This window comes from Capra hircus, chromosome 6 (assembly GCF_001704415.2).
Source record: "Capra hircus breed San Clemente chromosome 6, ASM170441v1, whole genome shotgun sequence".
NCBI classification, from domain to species: Eukaryota; Metazoa; Chordata; class Mammalia; order Artiodactyla; family Bovidae; genus Capra; species Capra hircus.
Genome location: NC_030813.1, coordinates 95,769,439 through 95,792,283, shown reverse-complemented (window position 1 = coordinate 95,792,283; position 22,845 = coordinate 95,769,439). Strand labels below are relative to the sequence as shown.

Below are 22,845 nucleotides of genomic sequence, written 5' to 3'. Positions count from 1 at the left end.
ATTCTCTTAAAGTGCTAAATTATATTCAGTTGAAAAATCAAAAGAAAAAATGTTTTAAATATGATATCATTTTCTTCTGATAGCACAAACATTAAATTGTAACTTTCAAATTCACCATCACTTTTTTCAAATTAGGTTGAGCAAAAAATGTTAATAAATTTTAAAGAGTAATCTTTGTTGTATCCCTTTTATCGTTTTGAAGAAGCTCTATTATTTAATAAACTACATACAGTCAACCTCTTTCCTGACAGCTGATTTTCAGTAGAAACTTCTTTATGAGATCTGTTAATTTCAGGAAGTGAAACTATCTGTTCACAGATAGTTCCCATTGTTTTGTATCACTCATGTTATGAAAATCATCCTGTTTGTTAATTTTAACAAGTTTTTCCTTAAAATTTATGGGTTTGAAGAAAGAACTACTATTATATGTTGTATCAATTGTCAAATAGCCTCATGAATATACTTGTCTTCCATTGCACATGTCCAAATACAAAACAATATGTAAACATTTTCTCAGTTACAGAGTAACAGATTTATAATTTCATTCAGTTCAGTTCAGTTGCTCAATCATGTCTGACTCTGCGACCCCATGGACTGAGTCACACCAGGCTTCCCTGTCCATTACCAACTCCCAGAGCTTGCTCAGACTCATGTCCATCAGTCATTGATGCCAACCCACCATCTAATCCTGTTATGTTAATAATTTCATTAACATAAATGTTTGTTAATAATTTCATTAACATAAATATTTATGTTAATAATTTCATTAAAATTCTATGTTAATTTCATTAACATAAAACATTAAAAAAATAAAAGCCCTTAGGTATATCATCACAATTGGCACATCCATTAATTTTACATTTTGCTGCACATTTTGCATTGCATATCTCAAAAAAATTTGCAGCAATTTACCTTTGAATTGCTGTGTGACAAATTCAGTTCACAGAATTGAATTTAGAGGAAGAAATAGCTTTATTGAGGTTCCTGTGGTGGCTCATATGGTAAAGAATCTGCTTGCAATGCAGAAGACCCAGGTTCAATCCCTGGGTGGGAAGATCTCCTGGAGAAGGAAATGGCTATTCACTCCAGTATTCTTGCCTGGAGAATTCCATGGGCAGACAGCCTGGAGGGCTACAGTACATGGAGTCACAAAGAGTTGGACAGAGTATGAATCCATAGATTCCGACTCTGAACATGCTTCTGGAAGTCTCTTCTGGATGAAACTGGAAATAATCTATGCCCACAGAAGGACCCTCTCTGTATCAGAGATAAACTACTAATTTTAAGATTGTAGATTTCTTTTCTGGGAGCCAAGAATTGAACTCTAAGCAAAATGGAGGTTTTGTTGGATGCTCTTGCAATATCTCCCAGATTCAAAGGCAGGACTGAATGTTCAAAACATAACAGTAATCCATAGGCAACTCCAAGAACTCAGCATTTGGAATTAGACTGTCTCTTTTAGCTTCAGTGTCTGCTAGCCTGTGTATCTTCCTGAATATTACTTCATACCAGAATACATTTTACTGACCCAACATGAATAAATCATCTGGGATAGACAGGAAAAAGCAGGACCCCTGTGGCCTCTGAGGGCCCTTGTCTGGATCTGGGCTCCCTTCCCAGAGGAAAAAGAACTGTTGTGAGCTGCCCCCCAAAGTTTGTCCTTTATGTTTGACCTCTTGGCTGCATTTCTTGTTTATTTCCCTATAAAAATTTTACTAGCATAATAATTTAATTTTTTTCTAAAAATATCACAATCTCTTGCTTGTATTTATAACTATTAAATATTTTAAGCATAAAAAATTGCAAAGAGATAAACATAATGTTTATTAATATAATTACCATAACTAATACCCCTTAGCCAACAACCACTTAAGCTTAAATCTACATTCACCCATACTGGCATCATAAATTTTAAAGAAATAAAGCATTACATAAAGCCTGCTCTCCAATTCTATTATTCTCCCCTCTTTCCAACCATCTCTTACCTTGCACAATTTCCAAGATTTGTGTACATTGTCGCCATATAGCCAAATTAGAACATGAGTGTATCCATTAAAAAAATCAGTTATTTTGTATGTTTTTAAGATTTATGTAAATGTTTGTAATAATTGTATTTCTTGATAAATTGCTGCTGCTGCACTTTCACTTGATAATTTACTGTTGTCCAAATAGAGTTCCAAGCACTTTGCTTATGTTGAAATTTGAAATTGAAATTGAAGTCGCTCAGTCATGTCCGACTCTTTGCGACCCCGTGGACTGTAGCCCACCAGGCTCCTCCATCCATGGGATTCTCCAGGCAAGAATACTGGAGTGGGTTGCAGTTTCCTTCTCCAGGGGATCTTCCCAACCCTGGTATCGAACCCAGGTCTCCCGCATTGCAGGCAGACGCTTTAACCTCTGAACTACCAGCTTATGTTAGTTCCTTTAATTCTCAGACCCATTCTACTAACCTGATACTGTTATTAGTTCAATAGGCAGATAAGGAAACTAAGACATAGAAAGGAACAGAGCTTGTTAGTGACTGAGGGAAGGTCATCTTGCACATGTCACTCTGAAACATACCTTTTTTCTTTTAACTTAACATGATTTTTTTTAAGGATTTTTTTTTTATTTTAATTTTTTATTTTTTTTTTAATTTTAAAATCTTCAATTCTTACATGCGTTCCCAAACATGAACCCCCCTCCCACCTCCCTCCCCACAACATCTCTCTGGGTCATCCCCATGCACCAGCCCCAAGCAAGCTGCACCCTATGTCAGACATGGACTGGCGATTCAATTCTTACATGACAGTATACATGTTAGAATTCCCATTCTCCCAAATCATCCCACCCTCTCCCTCTCCCTCTGAGTCCAAAAGTCTGGTATACACATCTGTGTCTTTTTTCCTGTCTTGCATACAGGGTCGTCATTGCCATCTTCCTAAATTCCATATATATGTGTTAGTATACTGTATTGGTGTTTTTCTTTCTGGCTTACTTCACTCTGTATAATTGGCTCCAGTTTCACCCATCTCATCAGAACTGATTCAAATGAATTCTTTTTAACGGCTGAGTAATACTCCATTGTGTATATGTACCACAGCTTTCTTATCCATTCATCTGCTGATGGACATCTAGGTTGTTTCCATGTCCTGGCTATTGTAAACAGTGCTGCGATGAACATTGGGGTACATGTGTCTCTTTCAATTCTGGTTTCCTCAGTGTGTATGTCCAGAAGTGGGATTGCTGGGTCATAAGGTAGTTCTATTTGCAATTTTTTAAGGAATCTCCACACTGTTCTCCATAGTGGCTGTACTAGTTTGCATTCCCACCAACAGTGTAAGGAGGGTTCCCTTTTCTCCACACCCTCTCCAGCATTTATTGCTTGCAGATTTTTGGATCGCAGCCATTCTGACTGGTGTGAAGTGGTACCTCATTGTGGTTTTGATCTGCATTTCTCTGATAATGAGTGATGTTGAACATCTTTTCATGTGTTTGTTAGCCATCCGTATGTCTTCTTTGGAGAAATGTCTATTTAGTTCTTTGGCCCATTTTTTGATTGGGTCGTTTATTTTTCTGGAATTGAGCTGCAGAAGTTGCTTGTATATTTTTGAGATTAGTTGTTTGTCAGTTGTTTCAGTTGCTATTATTTTCTCCCATTCAGAAGGCTGTCTTTTCACCTTGCTTATATTTTCCTTTGTTGTACAGAAGCTTTTAATTTTAATTAGATCCCATTTGTTTATTTTTGCTTTTATTTCCAGAATTCTGGGAGGTGGATCATAGAGGATCCTGCTGTGATTTATGTCTGAGAGTGTTTTGCCTATGTTCTCCTCTAGGAGTTTTATAGTTTCTGATCTTCATTTAGATCTTTAATCCATTTTGAGTTTATTTTTGTGTACAGTGATAGAAAGTGATCTAGTTTCATTCTTTTACAGTGGTTGACCAGTTTTCCCAGCACCACTTGTTAAAGAGATTGTCTTTACTCCATTGTATATTCTTGCCTCCTTTGTCAAAGATAAGGTGTCCATATGTGTGTGGATTTATCTCTGGGCTTTGGAAAGAAGAAGTAAAACTCTCACTGTTTGCAGATGACATGATCCTCTACATGGAAAACCCTAAAGACTCCACCAGAAAATTACTAGAGCTAATCAATGAATATAGTAAAGTTGCAGGATATAAAATCAACACACAGAAATCCCTTGCATTCCTATACACGAATAATGAGAAAGTAGAAAAAGAAATTAAGGAAACAATTCCATTCACCATTGCAACGAAAAGAATAAAATACTTAGGAATATATCTACCTAAAGAAACTAAAGACCTATATATAGAAAACTATAAAACACTGATGAAAGAAATCAAAGAGGACACTAATAGATGGAGAAATATACCATGTTCATGGATCGGAAGAATCAATATAGTGAAAATGAGTATACTACCCAAAGCAATTTACAAATTCAATGCAATCCCTATCAAGCTACCAGCCACATTTTTCACAGAACTAGAACAAATAATTTCAAGATTTGTATGGAAATACAAAAAACCTCGAATAGCCAAAGCAATCTTGAGAAAGAAGAATGGAACTGGAGGAATCAACTTGCCTGACTTCAGGCTCTACTTTTTTTTAAGGATTTATCTAAACATTTAATCAAATTTTGTTTGATCTTCCCAAACTCATCAATCATATAACTCTTTAGGAAAGCATCAACCATGTAAAGCAATTGTTACAATATGACAAGTGCAATCATTTATTCTATATGTCATTCATGATTTAGTTTTTTATTCATCTGGCATGTAATATGATACTGCACACTGAAAACTGGCAACAAATTGCATCATTATTGTGTTTCAACTTGCTTACAAGATAGGTAGCTGTCACTATTGTCTCTTCATTTCCAAAATATGAGTTTATAATGATTTAATTGTTTTTGGAGTCTGTCACAGTCCCACACAATGCCCAGTATCAGTTCTCTGGTTACATACACATTCCTGTGTGTTTTTTTTAATTAAATTTATTTATTTTAATTGGAGGCTAATTACTTTACAATATTGTATTGGTTTTGCCATACATCAACATGAATCCACTCCCAATCCTGAACCCCCTCCCACCTGCCTCCCCATACCATCCCTCTGGGTAATCCCAGTGCACCAGCCCCAAGCATCCTGTATCCTGCATTGAACCTAGACTGGCGATTCATTTCTTATATGATATTATACATGTTTCAATGCCATTCTCCCAAATCATCCCACCCTCTAATGAGGTGGATGAAACTGGAGCCGATTATACAGAGTGAAGTAAGACAGAAAGAAAAACACCAATACAGTTTACTAATGCATATATATGGAATTTAGAAAGATGGTAATGATAACCCTGTATGCGAGACAGCTAAAGAGACACAGATGTATAGAACAGTCTTTTTAACATGATGTTTTTAAGAGATTCCATGTTGATATACAGAATACACTTAGTTTTTCACACTGATGCTGTACAGTATCCCATTCCATAAAGAGACCACAAGTTTATTCTCAAGTTTAAGAACATTTAGGTTATTTTGCTATTCTGAGCAATGCTTTGATGCACTGTGAGTAATTATCTTCATATATATATGAAGTAATTATCTTCATTATATATACTAATATATATGAAGATTATTGACAATTTCTCTTAGCTATATATCTACCAGTTTAAAGCTTGCACTCATCTTTATTTTTGCCAGATATTGCCAAATTTCTCTCTGAAGTACATGTAACAATCCCTTGGTAGCTAAGGGATTGTGGACTTGGAAATTCACATAATCTTTCACATCAAGGCACTTGCTATTAGAATATTGGTGCTCCCCAACGCGCCCCCCCCCCCCACTGCCCCGACCTTTTTTTTTTTTAACCATTTTTAACTCTATTTTCATTTGTGGAGAGAAGTGATGCAATCTTAGGATATTCAGACCTCTGTTACTGTCTAAACAATCCTACTGCATTTCACCATTAGACAAAGAACCAAGGTAACTTGTTTGCATAGAATATTGGGGCTATAATAGCTCCATAATACGGCAAAGAGATTCATTTTCAAATTTTGGTGATTTTGTATAAACTTTACTCTTTTTCATATTCCACAACCAAAAGTATCCAAAAAATGTTGTACTAGATCTGAAAATGAGTAGTGTTTATTAAGTAATAAACTGTATCTTCATTCTTTATGATGCCTTTTTTTCTTATACTCACATACCTGTCCTTTGTGAATACCCTCAAACATGATGCTGGTTGCCCATTCTGTTTTTTAATTTTTTTTAATTTTATTAATTTATTTATTTTTACTTTACAATATTGTATTGGTTTTGCCATACATCAACATGTAAGTAGAGCCACTGGCTTGATTATGTCAATCCAAACAAAACAGTACCTGTTCTATATGGGAATAGGTTCTAGTGCAAATAAGATGTAAATGGGAAAGTTTATAACATACACAACATTTCTGGACCTCAAAACCATGTTTGGACTTCTGATTATTTGTAGGTGGAGAGACTTATGCAGTATAATACATGAAAAGAGGGTATTAGACTGAGCAACTGAGAACACACAAAGATATAATTAAGTTTTCATATAAAAATAATTGATGAATTATTTAAAGAATATTTTTGCCTATATAAGATTACAGTATTGAAAAGGGGGCATTCTTTTCTTTCAAATATGGCTGAAACTAAAAACTTTTGCATCTTCAGAACATGTTGGTGGGGTGCCTCCTAGATTCCTTTCCGTAGGCTGGTACATTCAACTGCAGATGCTGCATGTGATAATGGCTAATGGTTCACACCTGCATTCCCTTCGAAAAGGACTGCCTTTAGGTGACTTGAGCCACTTTCCCTCTCCCCCAACCCCTGTGACAGCTAAGGATTAATGGATGGAGACAGGAGAGGGGACAGAGAGTATACATATATGCACATTCCTCTTATCTCAGGCAGAACAGATATACAATTCATGCTCCCAGGATCCCTGCCTGATCAGACCGAGGCCAGATTTCCAATGAAACCACATTTCTGCCTTCTTTTTCCTCTATACAATCATGCATCCCTCATTCCCTTAATAGGTTTCACATGAGAGACCTTTCTCACTAAATCACATACGCCAAAATCTGCATCTTAGACTCTGCTTCTACAGCAGGGGTCCTCAGCCTTCAGGATCTAATGCCTGATGATCTGAGGTAAAGCTGATGTATAATGGGGCTGATGTAATAATAATAATAAAAATAAAGTGCACAAAAATGTAATGTGCTTAAATCATCCTGAAACCATCCACCCCACCACCACCTTGGTCCATGGAATATTTGTCCTTGGTGCCAAAAAGGTTGGGAACTGGTGTCCGGAGGACATGAACTAACACAACACATATTATTTCACTTCAGTTCATTCACTCAGTAGTGTCCGACTGCGACCTCATGGACTGCAGCACGCCAGGCTTCCCTGTTCATCACCAACTCCTGGAGCCTACTCAAACTCATGTCCATTGCAACGGTGATGCCATCCAAACATCTCATTCTCTATCGTCCCCTTCTCCTCCTGCCTTCATTTTTTTCCAGCATCAGGGTCTTTTCTAATGAGCCAGTTCTTTGCATCAAGTGGCCAAAGTATTGGAGCTTCAGCATCAGTCCTTCCAATGAACACTCAGGACTGATCTCCTTTAGAATGGACTGGTTGGATCTCCTTGAAATCCAAGGGACTCTCAAGAGTCTTCTCCAACACCACAGTTCAAAAGTATCAATTCTTCAGTGCTTAGCTTTCTTTATAGTCCAACTCTCACATCCATACCTGACTACTGGAAAAACCATAGCTTTGACTAGATGGACCTTTGTTGGCAAAGTAATGCCTCTGCTTTTGAATATGCTGTCCAGGTTAGTCATAGCGTTTCTTCCAAGGAGCAAGCGTCTTTTAAATTCATGCCTTCAGTCACCATCTGAAGTGATTTGGGAGTCCAAAAAAAAGTCTGTCACTGTTTCCAGTGTTTCCCCATCTATTTCCCATGAAGTAATGGGAACAGATGCCATGATCTTAGTTTTCTGAATGCTGAGTTTTAAGCCAACTTTTTCACTCTCCTCTTTCACTTTCATCAAGAGGCTCTTTAGTTCTTCTCTTTCTGCCATAAGGGTGGTGTCATCTGTGTATCTGAGGTTACTGATATTTCTCCTGGCAATCTTGATTCCAGCTTGCACTTCTTCCAGCCTGGGATTTCGCATGATGTACTCTACATATAAGTTAAAAAAGCAGGGTGACAACATATAGTCTTGACTTACTCCTTTCTTGATTTGGAACCAGTCTGTTGTTCCATGTCTAGTTCTAACTGTTGCTTCCTGACCTGCATACAGATTTCTCAGGAGACAGGTCAGGTGGTCTGGTATTCCCATCTCTTTAATAATTTTCCAGCTTGTTGTGATCCACCTGGCTTCCCAGATGGCACTAATGTTAAAGAACTTGCCTGTCAATGTAGGAGACACAAGAGACGTGGGTTCAATCCCTGCGTCAGGAAGATTCCCCTGGAGTAGGAAATGGCAATCTTGCTCCCAGTATTCTTTTCTGTCCCATGGACAGAGAAGCCTGACGGGCTATAGTCCATGGGACCACAGATTCGGACGTGAGTATTGAGGGCACGCGCGCACACACACACACACACACACACACACACACACACAAACATATACTAAAGATTAGAACGTTATAATTTTATTCTAGAAGTTCTTAGTTATATGAAAATTATGATCCCCATAGGGTGGGTGGGTAAACTCAGATTATAAAGTTGAAGAATTTAGTGTATAAGAAGTAGGAAATCCAAGAATCAAACTCAGATGAATATGGCTCCCTAATCTCTACTCTTTAGAATTTCTCACTGCCCCTGTATCATACTTTTATCCAGGAAATAAAAAATTAAAGACCTATTTGACTATACATTTTTTTATTGACATGGAAGTTGATGTGCATTCTGTTTTCCAAACATTGATGTAATTTGTTTAAGATGAAGGTAAGACTGTATGAGTCATATAATTTCCATAGGGTTTATTAGTGGACAAGCATGGATTCAATTAAAAAGGAAATAAACATCTGTATAATACCTTCATTTTCCTGAAAGGGAACATTTTATAGAAGCTGGAAAACAGCAAGGAGGGAAAAGATCATGTCAGCACAATGTTACTGGTCATATACAACGCAATCTTATGTTTCATAGAGATTTCAACACAGGAAATGGGTATATTAGGAACTGCCTAATTCATAGGTTTTCCTGAGCCACATACAGTAGTTTCTTTGAATGACTCTGAAGGAAAATCTGTAAGTAGTGCTTTTATACCAGCTTCAATAATGCATATTTCAAAGCCCAAATGGGTCAGCCATGTAACTGTTTACACAGTCAACATTCAGTGGGAAAATAAGTGTCAACAGGTTCCACTTTCCCAACCCAGAACAGCGTGTGACCCTCCATTTCAATCCTCATCAGTCTCTGATTAGGAAAGGACTATTTTATTGTTGTTTTAGTGGAATCAATAAATGCTGGAGTCTTTGTTTACTACCATCTCAAAAAATAACAACTCCTGTCACCCACCCCCACCCTGCCATGTCACTACTTAAAAGAGTTACATAATCCTATTACATTAGAAACCCTGCAGGGACAGCCTGTCCTTTTCGTCTTTGGAAAATAGCAAATATTATGCAAGTAGCAAATTGGTTTGCACATAGCAGAAAACTAATGAAATGGACTGTGGTTTCATATAACATTTAAAAAATCTATAATATAAAGGCTTTTAGAAAATATTCTGACTGCTATAATATCTTGCCAATGACCAACAATCTTTAGATTTCTAATAAAATCTGCAAGTATCTATGGTCTCAAGGAAGGCTCTCTACAATATTTTCTAAAGAAAGATTCAAAATTATTCAATACTTACCTTAGAAACTTAACGAAAGTTTTCATTCTTTCTACAATTTCTATTTTATTTACAATTTTAGCTCTAGGAATGTTATAATTTATCACAGAAATCACATTATTTGCTAAATTGTCATCATGTATCATGCAGTGTAGACTTCCCTGGTGGCTCAGACGGTAAAGTGTCTGCCTACAATGCACAAGACCCCGGTTCAATACCTGGATCGGGAAGATCTCCTGGAGAAGGAAATGGCAACCCACTCCAGTATTGTTGCCTGGAAAATTCCACGGACGGAGAGGTCTGGTAGGCTACACAGTCCATGGGGTCGCAAAGAGTTGCACACGACTGAGTGACTTCACTTCACTTTATCATGTAGTGTGCCAAATGTTTAACCTATATTTTCTTTTCAGTACTCAATCAATATTAAGATGCGTGCTAAGTCACTCCAGTTGCATCCGACTCTGTGCGACCCTATGGACTGAAGCCCACCAGGCTCCTCTGTCCATGAGATTCCCCAGGCAACAATACTGGAGTTTTGGATTGCCATTTCCTTCTCCAGGGGATCTTCCCAACCCAGGGATCGAGCCTGAGTCCCTTACGTCTCCTGCATTGACAGGAGGGGTGTTTACCACTAGCGCCACCTGGGAGGCCCCGGTATTAAGATGAGGGTACTCTTAAAAGTTCTTTTGCAAATGTTAATACTAGGTAAGTGGTAAGTTGGGAACTTTAGACCTCTAAAGCCAGGATCACACTCCTCTTCCCATTAATAAAATTATCATCAGCTGCTTATATATGCATGAATAGTATTCAAAACTCCCTCTCACCATTTCCTTATCAAAACAAAGTTATCTCCGGAATTACTCAAATCCATCTTTTTCTCACTATTCATTTTGTCATTTCTTTATTCCAGTCTTTTATGATCTATCTGTAATGTTACAATGACCTCCCCATTCTATCCCTACAGACATATACTTATCTTATGTACTGCCCCTGCTGTACCCTTAAAGTACACATCTGATCACACAGACCATTTGTGACTAAATTCTTTCAGGGATACCCATCACCTTCAGGACATTATCCACACTACTGAGCACAGCACAATGGAGTCCTCAGACCTCTTTGGCTTTCCTGCCATCTCCCGCACATTTATTTGAGACATATACACAAGGTAGAATTGACCAGGTTTGGTCACCAACTGGATGTGATACCTGGGGAATGGAAGAAGAACAGAAATTTGGTTTAGTAGCAATGGCACCCCACTCCAGTACTCTTGCCTGGAAAATCCCATGGACAGAGGAGCCTGGTAGGCTGCAGTCCATGGGGTTGCTAAGAGTCGGACAGGACTGAGCGACTTCTTTTTCACTTTTCACTTTCATGCATTGGAGAAGGAAATGGCAACCCACTCCAATATTCTTCCCTGGAGAATCCCAGGGACGGGGGAGCCTGGTGGGCTCCCATCTATGGGGTTGCACAGAGTCGGACCGGACTGAAGTGACTTAGCAGTAGCAGTAGCAGTAGCAGATTAAATGAAGTATTTTGAGGTATAGCAAAATGTGGAGATAAACATTGGAATAGAGTCCAAGAATTCTTCTTCTCCAGCTCTCTACTTAACACCTAAACAATGTCTTTCATCAAAGATGTATATCCAAAATCAGATCCATGATGTCTGTACCCCATTCACAATCTTAGAGTGTCCCATGTCCCAAAGAGCAGTAGCACCTTCTATCCAACTGTGAAGGCCAATATCCATGGCCACTCCTTCTCAGTCCCCTCGTTAGCAATATCCTGTTACCAATTTCTGCCCAGTTTACCTTCTAAATAACTCTCAAATCTTCTTCATCTTCCCTGTCATCTTCCTGGTCCAGGCTACCATCTCATCTTCTCTTATTGGCTCTTGAAATGCATTTATCGTATTGCAAAAATTAAAGCAACTGCTTTATGCTTTCTATCATTTATTTTCTATATTGAAAGCACACTGATCTTTATTTGTCTGAAAATCTGATCATATCATTTCTCAACCCGCTTAAACGCAATCAGAACTTGTTGTGTTTTTCATTCATATCAATAGCACTTATCACACTTGCAATTTTGCTTTATCTGTATGTTTACTGAATCATACACTTTATTTTTCAAGAATTCTAAACTCCTTAAGGCACTTGCCATCCACTGTCTCCTCAGAAGCTGATACAAGGCCTTCTGCAGAACCAGTTGTCACCATTTAATAAATTGAATAAATTAATAAATAGATAGGAAGCAAACAGAGGTAAGCCTCTTTTCAGATAGCAAGAAGCATAGTGAGTTCATGGGTTTGGGTGATTCACCAAGGGGAAATGTATATAGTGAAAAAGATGGAGCTCAAATGGATATATACAGTAGTCAGCCCAAGAAAGAGACTGAGATCAAAAATCAGAAGACAGTTGGGAAACCACACAATAATCATGTCATAGATATCAAGATAGGAGAGAAAAAAGATTTATCAACTACATAAATACCTCAAAGCAATTTAGGAAGAACTTATCATCTCAGCATAATCCATTTTACCTCTTCACTCTGTTGTTTATCTAGTCTTTTCTTTACTGTGGTTGTTGTTTAGTTGCTAACCCATGTTCAACTCTTGGCAGCTCATGGAGTACCCCACCAGGCTCCTCTGTCCATGGGATTTCCCGGGCAAGAATACTGGAGTGTGTTGCCCTTTCCTTCTCCAGGGGATCTTCCCAACCCAGGGACTGAATCCATGTCTCCTGCATTGCAAGTGGATTCTTTACTGCTGAGCCACTAGGGAAGCCCAGTATTTTCTTTGTAAAATCATCAAATCTTGACCTCAAGTATTTTTCTTAGTCTCTATCATGGACATGAAATGCTCTCAAGATGTTACACCTTCATTCAAGCATCCTCTGTAAAAAGTCAACTATTTGATTATGATATTTCCAGAAATTGCAAAGAATAAAATAAAATACCTTTAATCTCATTCTCATTGAAATATTTAATTATTTAATATTTCCACTGATTTTTCTGAGAAAATGCATTTTGCTGTATCTCATATGTTCACTAATCAATCCTAAAGGAAATCAATCCTGAATATTCATTAGAAGGACTGATGCTGAAACTCCAATAATTTGACCACCTAATGTGAAGAGCCAGCTCATTAGAAAAGACCCTGTTGCTGGGAAAGATTGAGTGCAGGAGGAGAAGGGGACTACAGAGTATGAGATGGTTGGATGGCATCATCGACTCAATGGACATGAGTTTGAGCAAGCTCCAGGAGATGGTAAAGGACAGGGAAGCCTGGCATGCTACAGTTCATGGGGTCGCAAAGGGTCAGACACAGCTGAGCAACTGAACAACAACAACAACATATGTTTACACAATGTGTTCAGCTTTCTGAGAACTTTTTATGTCCACTAGCATCACTATGATTTGCTTCTGACCTGAGTTTCAGGACATCTAGAACCAGACCTGTTTAATGTGCTTTTCTAAGCGCTTGTTATACTCTTAATAAATGCCTCATTGTGGGGAGTGTTAAACACTTCATAGATGGAGCAATCAGAAAATTACACCTTCTCAGGAAACAATAAATCTGCTTACAAATGAGAAGAAAATGGTTAGCTATTTTAGTCTTCAAAGAAGTTTTAAACCTGAAATTTATGAGGCATGAGGTAGAAATGTTTTCTTATATGAATAGCTCGCCTTTAAAATATAATTAAATACTCTGTTACTAGGAAAAAATACTCATGATACCTGTCATTTGAAGTACTACAAAATTATTTCAAACGTTTTTGTACATGAATTACACATAAGGCTCAGTGTTTTGTCTAAAGAAAATGAAGCATCATAGTAATTTTAAATTGAGTATTTTGGAAAAGATGTAAAATAATGTGGGCTTATGCATACATACCTATATATATGTATATATATATACTTATACATGGTATTTGTATATGTTTATATATATATACATATTCAGATACTATACATACATAGTATTTTGCAAGCATTATATACAACATTCAGAGGTAACTATGAAATAATACTAAGTCTTGAATTCAACTGAGTTACCTCTGGCTTATCACATTTCTTTTAAAAGGGACTTATAGAAATAATATCAATATCTAAAACATCTGAACTACTGAAAGCTTTAAAGGAAGTACATTTTCAAGAAAGTCTTTAAATAGCAGCTCTATGTACTTTTAATTTTCGTAAAACCCTATTCTCTTCCAGGGCATAGCCCAAGACTACATCCCCAGGCAGCAGCTTTGTGGGGATTGTATAAATGTATATAATAAGCAAATAACCCTATAACTTACACATTGAAAATATTAGGTGGGGGCTCCTGGGGATGGGGGACTGAGAGGAGGCCTGCTTTTCTAAATTCCAGGCTCTATAGCAGTGTCAACTCAAAGCATAAAAATTTAAAAAAAAACTAATAAATCACATTTGCAATTAGTTGACCAGAGGGAGAAAGAGGACACTCAGAAAAAGATCCAATTACACTAAATAGCATTTGAAACTTGGGATCACCAAACTTAAAAACATACTCAGAAGTTATGAGTGTGGGAAAGTAAATCCCATCTTCTTCTAATTTCCCAGCTACATTTAAAGAAAATTACCTGGGTAAATTGCTACAAAATTAGAGCTTCAAACCTTATTAGGCCATGCAGGTCAACTACGCCAGTTCTAAAACTATATCACAATTTTTTTACTATTTACTTTCAATAAGATGGAACAAAAAGAGTAGCAAATGTGCCCCTGAGATGAAGTTCTCCATATATTTTGTATCTATGCATTATGCAGAGAAATCTCAATGCTCAGGAAATAGTCATTTCCCTTGGAGAGTTCAGACCTCATAAAATTCACATATAATTTCTGCTGACAGCAAATTAATATAGATTCAAATCTCATGAATATTGTATATTTTATAGGATTACCTTTTTAAAGCATATCCATTTAGTAAATGGCTTTTAAGTAAGCTTATGATCCTAATATTGATAATTAGATCTTTCTAAAACATACTGTATTCTGTTGTAAATAGTTTGCTCTAAAACAATTTGGAGTCTTCATTAAGACAAGACTAGATACAAAGTTAAGCCTTAAATGCTGCCCTTGATACAATGACATGCATTCTGCTGATTATAATAGTATCACAAAGTCAAAGGTCCAAATAAATGACCACATGTTATTTTCAGAGTCAGCAGCGAGTCTAAAAAAGATGCTAGTTTCCAAATCAATGACAGCCTACCAAACATTAAATGACTCAAAAAAGTTAAATTTAGGATGTTTTTCTAAGGGGGAGAAAAAAAAAAAAAAAAAACACCCTATACTGATGTAATTAAAGGTCATTTAGCAGCAATGTCGAAAAAATAGATAAACTCCCAGAAGAGTTATCTCATTTTCCCAAATCCAAATTCACCAGTCTACCTAGTAGATAGACCTATAGATTCCTTTATCCCTCCCATGAGTGGCCTCTTCCCCTCTCAAAGGCAAGCCCTTTCCTTGCGTTCTGAATCCCATTCCTCCAGCAAAGTTCCCCTCCGTCCTTTACAGCATCAACATTCTCTCTATGGGTCATTCCTGTTGACGAAAACTTGGTTAATAAACACTTTGGCCACCTGATGGGAAGAGCCGTCTTGTTGGAAAAGACCCTGATGCTGGGAACTATTGACGGCAAAAGGACAAGGAGACAACAGAGGATGAGATGGTTGGATGGCATCACTGACTCAATGGACATGAGTTTGAGCAATCTCTGGCAGATGGTGAAGGACGGAGAAGCCTGGCGTGCTGCAATCCATGGGGCCGAAAGAGTCGGGTACAACTTAGTAACTGAACAACAACAACAATGACCCATCTTCAGTTCAGCTCAGTTCAATTCAGTCACTCAGTCGTGTCCGATCCTTTGCGACCCCATGAATCGCAGCACGCCAGGCCTCCCTGTCCATCACCAACTCCCAGAGTTCACGCAGACTCACGTCCATCAAGTCGGTGATGCCATCCAGCCATCTCATCCTCTGTCGTCCCTTTCTCCTCCTGCCCCCAATCCCTCCCAGCATCAGAGTCTTTTCCAATGAGTCAACTCTGCATGAGGTGGCCAAAGTACTGGAGTTTCAGCTTCAGCATCATTCCTTCCAAAGAACACCCGGGACTGATCTCCTTTAAAATGGACTGGTTGGATCTCCTTGCAGTCCAAGGGACTCTCAAAGAGTCTTCTCCAACATCACAGTTCAAAAGCATCAATTCTTCGGAGCTCAGCTTTCTTCATAGTCCAACTCTCACATCCATACATGACTACTGGAAAAACCATAGCCTTGACTAGATGCACCTTTGTTGGCAAAGTAATGTCTCTGCTTTTAAAGCATAATAAAACAAATTTCCTGGACTCTTGATCCTGTACCAGTTATCAATCAATATCTAACTGATACTTCACTACAGAAATCCTCAAAAACAGTTGATCTTCCTTATCTTCACCCATACACCTTTTTCTTTACCTACTCCAAGGAGACACTTAACCACAGTCTTCCACTGAAACTGCCCTTGCCAGCACAATCCATGATATTTACCTACCCAAAAACAACAGCAAACTTTATCCGTTGAATTGATTGGATTTTTCATGGATTGAATTCTGTCCCCCTCAAAAGATATGTTGAGATCTTAACCTCTAGTACCTATGAGGACAAGCTTATTTGGAAATAGGTTTTTTGTAGACATAATGAAATTAATATTAAGTCCTATTCAGGGTAGGGGGGTGCTAATCCCATATGACTGGTGCTTCTATGAGAACAGAAGACCCAAACACAGGTACACAAGGAGAAATGTCATGTGATGACAGTAGCAGAGATCAAAGTGATTCTCTACAAACCAAAGTATACCAATGATTGCCAGCAACACCAGAAGCTGAGAAAGGAATGGAGCAGATTCTCCCCTAGACCCTTCAGAATGTTTCTGCTGACACTGTGATTTCAGACTTCTGGCCTTCAGAACTGTGAGAGAACAAATTTCTGTTGTTTGAAGCCGCTTGGGTTATGGTAATTTCCTACGGCAGCACTGGGAAATTGATACATCCTCTTATATAGCCTCTCAGCAGCAATTGCCTTGGTGAGCATTCTTTCCTTGGAGTTTGTTTTTTTTTTTTTTTAATTTTTCTTTTCACAGCATGGCTCTCACCTGATTTTTCTCCTATGTGCTATTTCTGTTTCCTTAGCTACTTCTTTGACACATTTCAGATCTCTATACTTTGGAGTGTCTTAAAAATCTGTCATAGGACCTCACTCTTTTTACCCATACTCTCTTCCGGGTTAACTTTTGCAAGTTCATGATTTTACATACCATTTAGATGTTGTAAAGAATCTGCCAGCAATGCAGGAGACCTGGGTTGGATCCCTGCATTGGGAAGATCCCCTGGAGAAGGAAATGGCAACCTACTCCAGTATTTTAGCCTGGGAAATCTCATGAACAGAGGAGGCTGGCAGGTCACAGTCCATGGGGTCTCAAAGAGTCAGACACGACTGAATGACTAATACTAGATGTTGATAACTTTCAGGTTTATATGCTAGCCAAGACTTCTCTCAATTTCCAAACCAATATATGTAAATGACCAATCCACTTCTCCACTTGGGCATCTAATAGGCATCACAAAATTAATGTAGACAAAATAGAACTATTTCATTATTGATTTCTGAAATAAGTTCTCCAGTCACAGAAAATGCCACCATCATCCCCACCTGTTCAAATGATAAACCTAGAAGGCATCCTGATTTCCTCTTTCTTTAAGATTTCACATCCAAACCATCACTGAGTCCTGTCTGCTTTGCCTCTAAAACATAGACACGATTCAGTTGAGATGAACTTCCCTCCATCTCAACTACAACCATGCCGTTTTAAGAGTTTCTTCTTTTGCTGATTGACTATAAGAGCTCCCTAACTTTTCTGCTTGCTTCTGCTTGACTTCCCCATATTATCCTACTGTACACAGCGGTGGTAAAGTCAGTCTAAAGTGGAAGCCAGATCATGTCACTTCTCTACTTAAGATCATCCATCCATCGACTTCTTATCACAGTAATAAAAAAATAAATATAAACATTAAAAAAGAATAAAATAACAATTCCTTATAACCTGTATGGTCCAGTTTCTGACCTTCTCTCTGACCTCATCTGTCTTTATAATTTCCTTCAATAACTGCCTTCCAGTCATTTCAGTTTTCTTATCATCTCTTGATTATGCCATGATTGCTGTTATCTCGGGAGATTTTAATGCATGTTCCTTCTTAATGGGATATATTGCACCCTCTCAAGTATTTATCTCTTTGGGATGTCTCACTATTCACACTCCAGGACTATCTTACTCATTTCATTCCAGTCTCAACAGATGTAACCTCCTTAAAGTGATTTTCCTGTACACAAGTAGCTAAAGCATCCAACCACTGTCTATTCAATCTCTATATCTGATATTCTAATTCTGTGCTCTTCATAGCACCCATCCAAAGTTGAAATTCACTGTTCCGTTTTTGTTTTGCTCACTTATTCTCTATCATGAGAATACAAATGCTTTAAGGTCACAGATTCTTCAGTGTCCCAGTGTCCCAGAGACTAAAACAGTTCCAGGCTTGAGCAGGTGTATAAGAAGCTTGAGATTGGAAAATAGATCAGAGTTGGGCAAGAAAATGATAACAGGTGTTATCATTTAAGAGGCTGTTATAGTAATATATTTAAGATGTGATGGGGGTTTGAATCTAGATAAACGCTATTTGAGATGGTAAAAAATGATGTAATTTAACATATCTAAAAGAACTTAGTAGTTCATTCAGGAGAAGGCAACGGCACCCCACTCAGTACTCTTGGCTGAAAACTCCCATGGATGGAGGAGCCTGGTAGGCTGCAGTCCATGGGGTCGCGAAGAGTCAGACACGACTGAGCGAATTCACTTTCACTTTTCACTTTCATGCATTGGAGAAGGGAATGGCAATCCACTCCAGCATTCTTGCCTGGAGAATCCCAAGGACGGGGGAGCCTGCAAGGCTGCCATCTACGGGGTCACACAGAGTTGGACACGACTGAAGTGACTTAGCAGCAGCAGCAGCACTAGCTCATTCAACATGGGTGAGAGAGAATTAAGAGTTTATTATAACTGACATACTTCTGATTGAGTAAATGAGTGAATGGTGCTGTTATTCATTGTTAAAGGAAATACCAGTGGAATAGAAAGGTTAAAAAGGCATTTTTGAGAGGCATTAGACCATTTCAGAACAAAACATGAGCCTCGGGTCTCTAAAGCTGTTTGTGTTTTTTGGTGCCACTGCCTAACCATGGGCCATTTTTCTAACCTGAGAAACCTGACTTCTATCCTTACTATGGATAGAATTTGTTCTTGTCAAGTATTTTTTTGGGAGGGGGGTTCAGGATGGGGAACTCATGTACATCTGTGGCTGATTCATGTCAGTGGATGGCAAAACCAATACAGTATTGTAAAGCAAAATAAAGTAAAAATAAAAATTCAAAAAATGAAGTGAATAAAAATAAAGTGAATGTTCCCAAACACAACAGATCCTTTTCCAGACCTTATCCTGCTTGATTACTGATGATGATTTGCTTTTTCTTTAAGGTTCTTACCATGGATTACTATGACACCACATTTTTCTACCTGTCTTCCTCCTTTCTAGCTGCTCTTTCCAAAAAGGGTCAGATAAATTCCAACTTTTCTGTTGTGATTTATAAAGTCCTCCAAGTCTAGTGTCCACCCATATTTCCAACCTCACCTCTTTTGAATTTCACTCAGCCCACTTCCACCAAGAAACTTTCCCTGATTTCAAGTCCAGGATCATTCTATACAATTACCTAACCAAAGATGATATTTTTTCTTTCTGAGGTACATTGAGGATTTTATCTGCATGTGACATCTTCAAGCGACACGATAGAAAAATACATTTTTTTTAGTTGAGAAAACTTTGGTAAAAATAGACACTCTTATATTTTTCTGTTGCTCTAAAATTTGCATCCTGCTACTTCTGATTCCTTTCCTGTAAGTCACTCATTACAGTTTCAGCATAAATATTTGTCTATTTTTACATACAGAAGACTGTTATTACCAGTATTATATTAGCAAAGCATGAAAGTAAATATTCCAAATAATATTAGCAATTTTAAATATCTAATTTAGCACAAGTTTTAATAAAGCAAGAGCATATCCTCCTTGGATAACTCAAAATCATCTCTCTCCATTATGTGGTTTCTAGCATACCTCCCAGCGTAGGACTATACGGAAGACTCTATCTTCTAGAGACAGAATGAAATCAGGTACACAGTGGGAAAATCTTCAAGGTGAGTGTATAAAATGTCTTGGAGAAGTGTACTAAGAGATGGGGCTGAAAAGAAGCAAGAAGTTTCAACATAGCAGTAGCACAAAGTTGGAGATGACAACCATATATAGGCATTTTCTGCCACAGATAGGCATTTTCTCTATAAAAAATATACAGAATGATACTAATATTTTTTACCATGTAGCTACTTTTACAGATATAAACTGACATAATTTCCCCACATATATTCCTATAATATATTCCAATAATAAAGAGCTCTGTTATATCCCTCATGAATTACCTTTCAGAGGCAGTATTTAAAATTATATTATCAACTAACTAGATATTATATACTAATGTGCCTTTAAGGTATACATTTTTAATCTCTGAATGAAATGCACTCACGCTCACTTTTCCACTGCGATTGTCTTCTTCTCTCGCTGCCAGAGCCTTCAGAAAATTATCATGTAGGTCTTTACCAGCACTTGTTAGTGTCCTAGAAAAAAAGCCCATCTCCAGTTATATTAGCTAAACAAATATATTGAAAATATTCTGGGTACAAAAAAGCAACCTTCTTTAATTCAAGTGATAATTCCTTCAACACGAAAACTACATATAAACAGTATACACAATTCACAATCATTATAAATCATACATAATTATAATAAACTATCAGATTCTTAAATTTAATTTCATACAGTTATAGAGTCTTTATTTTAAAATAATTGGAATCAAGATTATAAATAATATCAATACTCATGCCAGATGCAGTTAATTGCACTTACATGTCCATTTTATTCTTTTTATCATGTCATGGAATTTCAAACTATGTATTCTCCTCACTACCCACAATAATTTAAAATGGACTGTAATTTAAGCACAATTTATTTAATATAATAAACATAAAATATCAGCCACTTAGCCCAATTCAGTTGCTGGAATAGGACACTATTTTAGCTCTATGAGTAGAGATACTCAAGGCAAGACAGGAAACTAGGTTATCCTTGTCAGATAAAAGAAAGTATTAAGAATTCAAGAGAGAAATGACTTTCTCTGGAAATAAATTTTAAAGGAAATTTATCACAATGATCTTGATCAAGCAACACCGAACCACAAAATCAAGAGTGAGTTCAAAAGTGATTACAAAATAATAATCCTTTCTTTATTTGGCAATATTCTATATATTCAACAAACATTTCTACTATGTGTCTACTATGAACCAGGAACTATACTAAGGACAAGTTAATGAGGTATGATTCCTGCTCTCAAGTTGCCTGTGGTCTCACAGAAGTCAGTAGATACAGAAACATTATAATATCATACTGTATGATAAGTATAATAATAGAGATATGGATGGATTTTGAGTTCACAAGAGAAATATCCTAGGTATTTGAAGAAAAGTCAACTTAAGCTTTAAAGCTATCATTGAACTAAACATTAAAAGATGAGACAGCATTAGCCAGTTTGAGCGTAGGGGTATTGGAAGAGGGAAAGAGTTATGAGTAATAACAAAGGAAACAAGAATAGAGATGAAAATCTGCCAAGTACCCTTGAAAATGGAAGTTAGTCGCTCAGTCATGTCTGACTCTTTGTGACCCTATGAACTGCAGCCTCCCAGGCTCCTCTGTCCACAGAATTCTCCAGGCAAGAATACTGGAGTGGGTTACCATTTCCTTCTCCAGGGGATCTTCCCAACCCAGGGATCAAACCCGGATCTCCCACATTGCAGGTAGACTCTTTACTGTCTGAGCCACCAGGAAAGCATTGAGTAATTATTTTAAAATTAATTGGGTAATCATTACCCTTGGGTAATTATACACAAAAGATCAGAGAGTAAGTACAGGAAGTGAGGGAGAAACCATATAAAATTAACAAAAGCTAACATTTTTATAGACATACTTATTGTAAATATTTAGTAAAAGTCACTCAGCTACTTAGAGCAGATCTATTTTCAAACCCAGGATATGTGGTTCTAAAACTCATTCTCATAACCAACAGGCCGTGCTGCCTTTCCAGGAAGCCCTTATATGCTACATTAAGAAACCTGAACCCTGTCTTCTAGATGTTGAACCACAAGGGTCATATGCAGGGAATAAGATGGTCAATGTTGTATTTTAGTTATAGCATCCAGTGGTTGCTATAAACATAACCTGGAGGAGAAGCACACTGGAAATATTAATTAGAGAACTTTGGTAAGCGATAATGAAGACGTGACTTAAAGCAGCGGTGGCAAGAATAAGAAGAGGTAGATTTGGGGAATATTAATAGGGAAATAGACCTGGGATTTCTTTTTCTAAAAAGTTAAAGAGAGATTATTACCAGGTTTCTTTAAATCAATATGGGTTTATACAGCATGCAACCTAATGATTATTCTGTTGAACAATACATGCAACTTATTAAACTAATCATAACTTGTCAGCTTCTTCTTTACTAGTTTTATATGCCTTGGCTTATAGTATCAATGGACTTCCCAGGTGATGCTAGTGGTAAAGAACTCACAAATGTAGGATATGTAAGAGAGGGAGGTTCGATCCCTGGGTTGGGAAAATCCCGTGGAGGAGAGCCTGGCAATCCACTCCAATATTCTTGCCTGGAGAATCTCATGAATAAAGGAGCCTGGTGGGCTATAGTGCATGGGGTCACAGTCAGACATGACTGAAGTGACTTAGGATGCACACACGCA

At 37.5% G+C, this 22,845-nt stretch overlaps 1 protein-coding gene across 3 annotated transcripts in view; it reads right to left on the bottom strand.

Moving 5' to 3' along the window:
- C6H4orf22 (chromosome 6 C4orf22 homolog) overlaps positions 1 to 22,845 on the bottom strand; it is a 710,136-nt gene that overhangs the window by 407,044 nt on the left and 280,247 nt on the right. For 2 of the 3 annotated variants that reach the window (XM_005681816.2, XM_005681815.3), the window contains exon 3: positions 20,568 to 20,658. In XM_005681816.2, coding sequence (XP_005681873.1) covers positions 20,568 to 20,658 — 91 coding nt within the window. The remainder of the gene's footprint in view (positions 1 to 20,567; positions 20,659 to 22,845) is intronic. The other variant, XM_005681817.2, reaches the window with a different exon arrangement.